The following is a 12,504-nucleotide window of genomic DNA, read 5'->3' as shown; positions in this document are numbered from 1 at the left end:
CAGGCTTATGATTTTGACATAGAGTTTGTCAAAGGGAAGAAGAATGTGGTGGTCGATGCTTTATCCAGGAGACCACATGTTTGCGCTCTAGTTGAGATTTCAGGGGATTGGAGAGATCGGATTATAGCAGAGTATGCAGGGGATACTTGGGCTTCTAGGATAGTTGCAGGTACCATACATGATGATAGGTATATGGTGTTGGATGGGTTGATCAGATTTCAGGATAGGATTTATTTGATTCCTACATCACTGTTCAAGGGGGAAATTTTAAGGGCATTCCATGATGCGCCTACAGCTGGACATCCTGGGATCTTCAAAACTTACAGGCAGATCCGTGAAAGGTTTACTTGGAGGGGACTTAAGGATGATGTGCAGAGATATGTGAAGGAGTGTGCAGTATGTCAACAGAATAAGGGAGAGCACACTTTTCCTGCAGGGTTGCTTCAGCCTTTGTCCATTCCAGATAGGAAGTGGGAAAGCATATCCATGGACTTCATCACCGGACTACCTAAAGTGCAAGGGCGAGATTGTATATATGTTGTGGTAGACCGCTTGACAAAGTTTGCCCATTTCTTCGCTATACCATCTACTTACACAGCAGCGCAGGTGGCAGACCTCTTTTACAAGGAGATATTCAGATTGCATGGGTTGCCCAGGTTTATAGTGAGTGATCGGGATAGCAGATTTTTGAGTGCTTTTTGGCAGGAGCTCTTTCGGTTGTGTGGTACGGAACTCACACCCAGCACTAGTTATCATCCACAGACGGATGGTCAGACAGAGATTGTGAATAAGTGGGTTGAGGGTTATCTGCGAAATTATGTGACTGCACAACAGAGGGCCTGGGTGAGATGGTTACACATGGGGGAATATTGTTACAACACGACATATCATATGTCTATCAGGATGACACCCTTCATGGCACTTTATGGCTATGAGGCGCCGAGCTTTGTTGACATAGTCTTGGGGGATAGCAGAGTACCCAAAGCCCGAGACTCATTGCAGGATAGTCAGGACATCTTGAGGGCGCTCAAGGAGAATATACAGCAGGCACAGAATCAACAAAAGTTGTATGCCGATCAACATAGGGTGGAGCGTAGTTTTGAGGTTGGTGACATGGTGTATTTGAGACTACAACCATATAGACAGTCATCACTCAAGAAGAGCAGAGCTGAAAAGTTGAAGCCTAGATTTTATGGTCCCTACAGGGTGATTCGCAGAGTGGGTGAAGTCGCCTATGAGCTTGAGCTTCCAGAGGGCAATCGGGTGCACAATGTGTTTCATGTGTCTAGGCTTAAGAAAGCCATTGGTCAGAGTGTAGTGCCTTCTGCAGATTTACCCCCTTTGGATGAGGAGGGGAAGCTTGTGTTAGTACCCGAAGCTATTATGGATGTCAGGGAAAGGACACTCAGGAACAGAATCGTTAAGGAATACTTGGTGAAATGGAGAGACCTGCCAGATGAGGATGCTACATGGGAGAATGAGCAGTTATTGCAACATTCAGGACCGAATTTGCTTGAGGACAAGCAATTTCAAGGGGGGCAGACTGTAATGTCCCCTTTTTAGCGCAACATGATATGGGGTGTCGTTAGCCTATTCTGACATGGTCCCGAAGGCTAACAAGGACATTGGTGGGATCCTGAGGTGTTTTGGCCTAGGTGTTTTCAGTTTCCGGCCAATCGGTGCTGCTCTGACAGGGTTTCTAGACACTTACTATTTATAGTAAGTTAGTCCCCAAGCAGTGACTTGAAATTTTTAGTGTTTCCCTGGTTGGCATAATTATCAGTAAAAATGTTTGAAGGCTACAATGATTTAAAGAGATTATCAACAATGTTTTAATATTTAACGATAAAGTGTGAAGTTAAATTAAATATTTAACTTTACCGTTATATTATAAAGTTGGGAATATAAAGTAATGTTTAAAATATTAAAAGTTCCCTTTAATGTGTATATTGTGGGAAATAATATTTTATTCTAAAATGTATTATCCCACATTGAGGAAATGAAGTGCTTTGCATCCGGGAAGAAGATATAAATGGAGGTTGAGAGCTCTCTTTTGGGGGGTATGCTGGGATGAGATTAATGTTATGCTGTTGGATTTCGTAGAGATCTGATTATTGGGCTTGGAGGACGGAATCCCTCTTTGCTAGCATTCTCTTCGCTGTTGAAAGACACAGTCAGGAGGATTAATGGTGTTTTCATTCAGGAAACACATTGGGCTTCATCTGGTGCTCTCGCATGAAGTTTTTACAGGGGTTTGAAAGTGCAGATTTGAAGATAGTGATTTTGCTACAGTACCGCATGAATAGTGTTTTTGCTGCAGTACCGCGTGAATATTGTTTTGCTACAGTGCCGCGTGAATAGTGTTTTGCTACAGTACCGTGTGAATAGTGATTTGCTACATTGCCGTGAATAGTGCAGCTACAGTGTGTGAACAGTGTTTCAGCAGGTTCTATACTTGTGGAGTTCAGGTTTGAATTTGTTTATTATCATATGGTCTGTAATGTTCTTCAGATCTGATTTGTATGCTTGAAGTTGGAATTAAATAAATACCATCAGCATTAATCTTCTTGTTTTTGGTATTTGATATGTCTGGTTGTTTTTATATTGAATAAACTTTGAAAGCTTTACAATAATATATCAGTTTATCCAATTTATCCTATTGCAAATCAAGAACCAAAAAATCCAATAGTCAGCTTGCAAGCCAACTGTTTGACAAAATTACACTAAGTAAAAGGGACATAAATTTAGTGCCGAACAAGGGGTGCCCATTACAAGAATCCCTTTAAATCTATTATCACTACTCATGAAAGTCGTCTCGACATATCTGTCGAGTGTGGAACACTTACAAACTCTTGTATTTTCTATCTTTAAGTCAAACAATCCCAACACCATGTCCTACAAGAGAGGCAATGCTACATAGTGTAGGTGAGCAAGTTTTTGGTGCCAAAATCACACACTTGATTACTATCATGCACTAATGCTCCATGTTTGATCAGGTTAGCAAGCAACCTATTAAAGCCACCATCTTGCATACTTCTAAGTTCTAACCAAAGCACGACCAAGATCCTAGATGCAATCTCTGACAATGACTTGTTAATTGCCAAATTCAACCACACATCTAAGATTTATCATGGTTGATACTAAAATAAAGTTGTTGGATAAGCCTAGAACACATAAGATATCATCAAGTTCAAGAAAATTGCCTAAAGGAGTGGGGAAGAAACCAATTTGTGTCCATGTAATTGGATATGTGGCATCATCACCAAACTCGATTTGTAGTTTGTACACATAGCCCCCTACACCAAAAACGTTGTTTCTAGAATCACACAACACCATGGAGAAGGTTGTATCAAGCCTACATGAAATCTCATCCATTGCTAAAGCTTCACACTCCCTACAAATTGTTTATGTTGTTGTCACTACTTGTCCTTGCCCTTTTTCCATTACACCAAGAAGCATAGTGGTCATTCTTTTGGCATTTGAGACACTTGATATGGCTCAATTCTTTCTTCCCTTGGTGAGAAGAACTAGAATCCCCCTTCCGTGTTTGACCCTTCTCAAGTCCTTTCTTACCACCTTTCCTGATCTCCCCAATGAGGTATAGACTCTAACTCTCTTCCACTCTAGCTAAAGTAGTTTACAATCTGGTTTCCTATTGGATGATATCATCCCAAAGCTTCTCAAACATGTTAAGCTTCTGAAGAGCATGCAAACCTTGAATAAAACCCATTTAAGGCTATGGACACCAACTCACCATGGTCCACCTTAGCCCCAATACCAATGAGTTTTATAAGCTCAATGACCTTCATAAGATAAGTGGCCACTATGTCCACATCATTCATTCTTGTGATACTAAACTTGTTCTTCAGCAATATCTTGCGAGAAATGTTCACACTCATTTGCTGTCTTCTTCTCTACAATGTGAGAGATCAAATGTTCTTCAGCAGATCTAGGATGATACAATTCGCCTTGGCCAATTTTTTGTTTTGTTCATCCAACTAAACAAAATCAATATCAGGTGCAAACTTTCTCTCAACAATACTCCAAAGGTCAAACTCCTCCAGTAGTATCTACAATCTACACTTCCATCCAGGGTGTAAAGTTGGAAATGCCCTCTAGATGTTCACAACCTTTGAGACGAGAATACTCATACTGTAAGCTTTTGGAATATGCTAAAACCAAGAAGATCAACTGCAAACAACTCAAATCAGCAGCCTGACATAGCTTCAGATCAACATTCCAATCACTAAAGCACTTAGGGCATCCCACCCTACTGAAGCAAAGACATCACACCTCCTGAAGTTCTCCAACTGTTCCCTCCCACAAGTAGCAGCACGCTCCATATACAGAACTAGAAAATTTGAAATAACTTGCTCTTATACCATGTTAATTTTTTAGACCATGGTTAGTTGATTCTGCAATTTAAAAAATTAACCCTAACTGCAAAATAGCTTAAAAGAAGAAATTCCAATCAAAACAGAAAATCTGAGTACACTAACACGTATTGCTGAGAATATGAACAGCAAATACTCTCACAACTACATCTTTCTTTTACTAAAACTAAAAAGAACTACAATACACTAGCTCAACACTCAAAGATGCTCTCTGTATCTATTTCAGTGATGTGCCTAGAACTCTTTTATAGAACAAGGGAACTCTAGAACTTACAGAGAAAATTCACATCTCAATGGATTACCTAGGTTAGGAAAGAGAAACCTTAACCAAAAAAATAAAAAAATAAAGGAGAAAAAAAAATGCCTTCTTCTAAAATAAGCACAGCGCAGATAACTGACGTAACACAATCTAAAAAATAAGAAAACAAACAACATACTTTTACAGAAAAAAATAGAAAAGATGTGTACCATCCTAAAGATAGGAAATGCTAAAAACAAGCTTAGTGCACCCTGCTGAAGGAGAACAACTGCCAGCAAAAGCTACAGAGACATAAAATTTTAAAACCCTTCTGTTGCATCTTCTCTAACTTAAAAATTGTGTCTTTCCAACTGTAAAGCAATTTATTTGTTGTTATATCTCCATCATCAATAATAATAATGATCTACCAAAAGACTGAGAATATTCCTTCTAAATAAAAATCCAAATTTTATTAGCAAATTAACCCCATATGGTAAGTGCCGAAATGGATTCCCCTCTACCTGCCTATGCGGAAAATAATAACAGCCTGCCCATGCAGAATCAGAAAGCGAAAGTCCCTTTTCTCTTCTGGCTGGATTAATGAAGCCAGAGCAAAGGGCTATTTCGCTCACTGCCTTGCAAAGAGGAAAAGGCATTCGGAAAATCCAAATTGGACAATGAAAACCCCATCGAAGAGATGGTTAAGGGTTAAATGTCTATTCCCAGAATGGAACCTGATTTTATAGAGTTGGAGTATAAGTCTTTTAAGGATCCAAAAATCTATAAATAGTCATGGACTCTGCAAAGGCAAGCCTGCAAGTACACGCTTATATTTCTCGTGGTAATCCTGCTGTCAATGCGGAGAAACTCTTGCAGGTTTCTGATGTCACCAGGACTTGTCAAAACATCCACACCATTGTCTCTTACATTGGCCACTAAATACCTTGCTTCTGAAAATTGTTTGTCTTACTGGTGAATAAACCAAGTAAAAATTTGCGACCAAGTGATTGTGGCGTAACGATAAAGTGGTGCATTCGTAAAGAAGGTGACTCAAATTAAAAGCAGTCAAAACTCAGCCGACAGCTGCATGTTTATTGCTAGAAATGGTCTCAGCCCTGTGATGCTCCGAATTACCCTTCATAAAAACAAGGGTTAGATAAGTTGGTATGTTTTTGGAAATAACTGTAAGTTTTTGCCTCAAAAAATTTATGCAGATATTTCAAAAGCATGCTAACTCGTTTACATGGACTGTGAAAACATCTTGTCTGCTAAGGTTAAATAATTACGCCAAAGAAAAACACTCTCAGCTGTGTTCTCGTGGCATCCTTTGTAACGGCCTGTAGAACAAGCAGGTTAAAGTTGAAAAACCGTCAAAAAAATATAATTGGTGATATTCATATCTCCCTTGCCGGTCTCTTTATTTGTGCTGTATATGTTCGCCTGACAGTTGTCGACCGATAATGACACCATGTCTATATAAAGTTCATGGAGGCTTCAAAATGCTGCTACTTACAATATTTTGATTTTATTCATTGGCATAAGTTGTACAATCAAATAGTTACCATTTTTAGGTTTTGCCATCTATATCTTAACTGGTAATCTCTTTGTACAAATACAAACCATGAAAACATCCTGGGGATTTAAACTTTTGCAGAAGAAACTCCCCGGTGCGAGACATTGGATAATTTTAATGGGCCTCATACAAACTTCAAGATGGGTATCTTCATTGAAGAAATGCGAGGCAGATAAGATAATTAACGAGAGGTGCTTAATTTGATTGAAAATTGAAATGCGTAGACAGAATAAACCAAAGCTTGTGCGCCAAGCCGGCGTCGAGCAACATCCCCAAATATGTCTACCATTGCAGCCAACACTGGGAAGGCCAATAATAAATTTGCAAATATATTTATGCCAAGAGGCATAAGGGCTTTAGAGGGATCGCTTCATAAATATGCATCATTTAATTATTATAAACTCAAATATAAACATTCATGAAGTTAAAAATAGCGTTATGGGACAGTCAAGGTTTTTTTATTTTGATCTTCTTCATTTTAATCCTTTCCTTTTCTTATTTAAGAAAATGATGAACTTCTCCATCTTTTCAAAGATATATTCGTTGTCAATAAAGTGTACAATCTAATAGTTCAATTTTTAGGTTTTGCAATCTATTGCTTCACTGTTAGTCTCTTTGTACAAATACAAACCAGGAAAACATCATGGGGATTTAAAAAAATTTGCAGAAGAAACTTCCCAAGTGCGAGGCATTGGGATGGCCTGATACAAACTTCAAGATGGGTATCTCCATTGAAGAAATGCGAGGCAGATAACATAATTAACGAGAGGTGTTCAATTTGATTGAAAATTGAAATGCATAGATAGATACCTCCAAGCCTTGTGTGCCAAGCCTGCGTCGAGCAACCTTTCCAGATACGTCCACCATTGCAGCCAACACTGGGAAAGTCAAATATAAATTTGAATTTATATACTTACTGCAACATGCATCAGGGATTTATAAGGATCGCTCCATAAATATGTGTCATTTAATGGGCACTGGCTACGGAAGCAGCAGATTGCTCCTATGCCCGCACTATGTATCTATCATCTACAAGTGGGCTCTCAGCTCCATGTCACAGGTCTGGTCGAAGTCCAGGATTTTAAAAAAAAATTATGTTTTTTTAATATGTTTATTATTAGTTCCTGCCAACAAGCAGAAAACTAAGGCATCCTTTGCATTCCTTGATTGCATTTGACTTTTTGAGCTCTTTCAATCACAGTGAAGAATTTTTTGGTCCTTTTTAGACTTCCGCAAATGTTTATATATTTATAGAAATGAATAATTAATATAAAATTATTTATTGTTAATATGATTGGCTTTGCCATTCAATTTTTTTTATAAAATTAATAAAAAAAATATATGACACAAAAACCATTTAATAAAGTTTTCGGACTTTATATTATTTGAACTTGTAGTAAGCATTTATTATATGTACAGATTTATTCTCCTTATAGTTTAATGTTTAAATATAATTAATAATTAACATTAAATTATTTATTTGTAATATGATTGGTTCATGTCATTGAGAATTTGTGCATTAATTAAAATAAATAAAATAAAAAATGCATGGGATTAAAAACTTTATCCGTACGCTCTTCTTGGCATGAAGTACACAAATTTGCATTTAATGGGATTGTTGCACTCTTCTCGGCATGAAGGACACAACTCTGTTGGCATTATGTGAACCGGTATGAAGGCATAATGATATTGTATGTTGTCATTGATGTCAATATGTGATATGATGTGAACCAGCATATGTGATATGTGAGAAGAGAGAACCGGCATATGTGTGAACCGGTATATATACCAAAGTGAAGCGGTATATTTGTTCAAGGTGAACCGGCATGTCAAGGTGAACCAGCATGTAGTTATGGGAACCGGCACATGGAAGCATTGTATGACTACCGGTTGGTAGGTAGTTTCCACTTCAGGATTTCTGGTTGGAGTACCTCAAGCCTGTGTGACTCAATCAGTGATCTTTGTGTGATGAGTTAGCAGTATAACGGAGAACAGATCGTGTTGCCACGTAAGGTCTGTGCGCGTGAAGGATCTTGCATGAAGAAGACTATCCCTATCCACCTTGGGAATGTGCGAAGTTTGTCAAACGGTGATAACGCGTGATGGGTTATCAGCCGCCATGAAATCGGTGGATAATGGACGATGGAGAATGTCTTGAGATCAATTCAAGATTGTTGCATTTAATGCAGTATGATTCAACGGTCAAGATTGAACCGCTTGAATTGCTTAACCTAACAGGTTTAGGGTTTAGGGTTTTTACTGCCCACCTGTCTGTTTCCTATAAGGTCGATGTTGTGTTTCTTTCTAAAGTTGTTGGCAAAAGTTGTATGTGTGTATCCAAGGGAAGTGATACGTGATTCTTGCCAGACCAAAGGAGAGAAGAGATACCTGCAAAGTGAATGTGCAGAAGGTGAAGAGGTGCCAAAACGGATCTGCATTAGCATTGAGTGTTGTTACCAGATCATTGTAATTCCTGTTGATCTTTAACCACTTCAACAGTTGTGAAATCCCTTAACAGGGTAGCCTTAACCGGCTTGATACAAATCCTTTAATAGGGTAACTCAAAGTTATTGAGTTCTAGGAAGCTATAGAGCTCTGGAGATCCTTTAGCTATTGAGTTCTTGAAATCCTCTAACAAGGTAACCCTAACCTTGTTTAACCCTTAACCGGGTATTATAGTCATCCCTTAACCGGGTGATCCCTAACAGGATCGGTTCCTAGCAGAACCTATTGTAATGTTTTTAACTGGACAAGGCTCCTAATAGAGCGGACTTCTAAAGAGTTCAAAAAGCAACTTGTGGGTATTCATCCCCACCGTGGTTTTTCCCAGTTGGGTTTCCACGTGAAAAATATGTGTGTCATGTGTGATGCTTTTATCTTGTGATGCTTTGTTATTACCTGTTGAGCATATGATGGTTCTGTGTTTTATGCTTGTCTATAAAACATATTGAACTAACTATTGTGAAGATCTGATGATAGTTTACCTGTTCATGCATAAGGGTGTAATGGTACTATAGCATTGAGCTAAGAGGAAAGCTTAGTGAGTAACCGGTTTATGATTGTTTTAGTTGTTCTGGGTCTTACCGGTTGCACTTTGTTTCAACCAATGTCACTGCTTGCCAGTCATTTGGATTATTTGTTGTCAAACCGGTTTTGGACTGTATTTTGTCTGTACTTATTCACCCCCCCCCCCTCTCAGTACCGGTTTGGTACTATTCGTTCATCATTGAGTTATCAAACTCTACATTTAATGGCATGTTTAGTATGTATTATGTATTCAAGACAGAATAGCGAGGACAGTATTAGTATTGGAGAGCTCTTTCTAAACGTCCTCCTGGTGATCTGAGGTAGGAACTGTATGTATGATTCTTGGCACTCCCAATATAAATTTTGATTTTTATCAGGTAAGAATATATGTAAATTTGCCTTTTTATGTTGTTGCTGTGACTTTTGCAGATTGTGTACGATTTGTCTACAAATTTCCTGGTTCTATGTTCTTTTGCAAAATTGACTATGAGAGAGGTATGTTTAAAAAACCTAATTTACTCGCATCGGTTGCATTCCTTGACTGTATTTGACTTTTTTAACTCTCGCAATCAGGGTGAAGAATTTTTTGGCCCTTTTATGCTTCGACAAATGTTTATATATTTATATAAATTAATAATTAATATAAAATTATTTATTGTTAATATGATTGGCTCCTACCATTCATTTTTTTATAAAATTAATAAAAATATATATGGCACAAAAACCATTTAATAAAGTTTTCGGACTTTGTATTATTTGGACTTGTCAGTAAACATTTATTAGTGATGGTTGTTGATTGCATCGCACATTTTGGCTATCACATCACCCAAACATATGCAATGGATGCAAGCTGGCAAATGTACATATTTATTCTCCCTATAGTTTAATGTTTAAATATAATTAATAATTAACATTAAATTATTTATTTATAATATGATTGGTTCTTGTCATTGAGAATTTGTGCATTAATTAAAATGAATAACTAAAAAGTACATGGGATTAAAAACTTTATCCGTACAAAAATCTCAGCATGTAGTATAAAAATCTATTACACGATAATTGGGATTGTTGCGCTCTTCTTCGCATGAAGTACACAAATCTGTATTTAATGGGATTGTTGTGCTCTTCTCGACATGAAGTACACAACTCTACATTTAATGGCATGTTCAGTATGTATTATTTCCTCAAGACAGAATAGCGAGGACAGTATTAGTATCAGAGAGTTGTTTCTAAACGTCGTCCTGATGATCTGAGGTAGGAACTGCATGTATGATTCTTGGCACTCCCAATTTAAAATTTGATTTTTATCAGGTGAGAATAGATGTAAATTTTCCTTTTTATGTTGTATTTATGTTGTTGTTGTGACTTTTGCAGATTGTGTACGATTTGTCTATGAATTTCCTGGTTCTGTGTTTTTCTGCAAAATTGACTATGAGAGAGGTATGTTTAAAAACCCTAATTTCCTCGCATCGATTGCATTCCTTGACTGCATTTGACTTTTTGAGCTCTTCCAATTAGGGTGAAGAATTTTTTGGCCCTTTTAGGCTTTGGCAAATGTTTATATATTTATATAAATTAATAATTAATATAAAATTATTTATTGTTAATATGATTGGCTCCTGTCCTTTAATTTTTTTTATAAAATTAATAAAAAAATATATGGCACAAAAACCATTTAATAAAGTTTTTGAACTTTGTATTATTTGAACTTGTCAGTAAACATTTATTATTTGTGGTTGTTGATTGCATCGCACATTTTGTCTATCACATCACCCAAACATATGCAATATATGCAAGCTGGCAAATGTACAAATTTATTCTCCCTATAGTTTAATGTTTAAATATAATTCATAATTAACATTAAATTGTGTATTTGTAATATGATTGGTTCCTGTCATTGAGAATTCATGCATTAATTAAAATGAATAAAATAAAAAGTTCATGGGATTAAAAACTTTATCCGTACAAAAATCTTGGCATGTAATATAAAAATCTATTACACGACAGTTGGGATTGTTGCGCTCTTCTTTGCATGAAGTACACAAATCTGCATTTAATGGGATCGTTGCGCTCTTCTCGGCATGAAGTACACAACTCTACATTTAATGGCATGTTTACTATGTATTATTTCCTCAAGACAGAATAGCGAGGACAGTATTAGTATCAGAGAGTTGTTTCTAAACATAGTCCTCGTTATCTGAGGTAGGAACTGTATGTATGATTCTTGGCACTCACAATTTAAACTTTGATTTTTATCAAGTAAGAATAGATGTAAATTTGTCTTTTTATGCTGTATTTATGTTCATGTTGCGACTTTTGCAGATTGTGTATAATTTGTCTACGAATTTCCTGTTTTTGTGTTCTTCTGCAAAATTGACTACGAGAGAGGTATGTTTAAAAACCTTAATTTCCTCGCATCGGTTGCATTCCTTGACTACAGTTGACTTTTTGAGCTCTTCCAATCAGGGTGAAGAATTTTTTGGCCCTTTTAGGCTTCAGCAAATGTTTATATATTTAGATAAATTAATAATTAATATAAAAAAATTTATTGTTAATATGATTGGCTCATGCTCTTCAATTTTTTTTATAAAATTAATAAAAAATATATGACACAAAAAACATTTAATAAAATTTTCGTACTTTGTATTATTTGAACTTGTCAGTAAGCATTTATTATTGACGGTTGCTAATTGTATCACACATTTTGGCTATCACATCACCCAAACATATGCAATGGATGCAAGTTGGCAAATGTAGAGATTTATTCTCCCTATAGTTTAATGTTTAAATATAATTAATCATTAACATTAAATTATTAATTTGTAATATGATCAGTTCCTGTCGTTGAGAATTTGTGCACTAATTAAAATGAATAAAATAAAAAGTACATGGGATTAAAAACTTTATCAGTACAAAAATATCGGCATGTAGTATAAAAATCTATTACACGACAGTTGGGATTGTTGCACTCTTCTTGGCATGAAGTACACAAATCTGCATTTAATGGGATTGTTGAGCTCTTCTCGGCATGAAGTCCACAACTCTACATTTAATGGCATGTTCAATATGTTCATTGATACAAGGCCTGACAACGATAGAACACTTATGCTAAAACCCCCCAAACAATTAAGCAAAGAACTAGATGCATCTGAAAACATTATTTGCAAATCTCTAATCAATTACTACCTTGAACAACCACTCGCAATTGCTAATATATGCCTCGCAAAATTTGTTTCTGCGTATAACAAAAATGGTACAAACATCAAATAGAA

At 36.5% G+C, this 12,504-nt stretch overlaps 1 protein-coding gene across 1 annotated transcript in view; it reads right to left on the bottom strand.

Moving 5' to 3' along the window:
- The window catches only part of LOC131031464 (probable aldo-keto reductase 1), a 114,047-nt gene extending 106,659 nt beyond the window's left edge, over positions 1-7,388 (bottom strand). Inside the window, exon 1 of the mRNA XM_057962583.2 lies at positions 7,016-7,388. Coding sequence (XP_057818566.1) covers positions 7,016-7,072 — 57 coding nt within the window. The 5' untranslated portion in view covers positions 7,073-7,388. The remainder of the gene's footprint in view (positions 1-7,015) is intronic.
- Positions 7,389-12,504: the final 5,116 nt, after the last annotated feature.

Source organism: Cryptomeria japonica, chromosome 10 (genome assembly GCF_030272615.1).
Source record: "Cryptomeria japonica chromosome 10, Sugi_1.0, whole genome shotgun sequence".
Taxonomy (NCBI): domain Eukaryota; kingdom Viridiplantae; phylum Streptophyta; class Pinopsida; order Cupressales; family Cupressaceae; genus Cryptomeria; species Cryptomeria japonica.
This window is presented reverse-complemented; position numbering and strand designations above follow the sequence as displayed.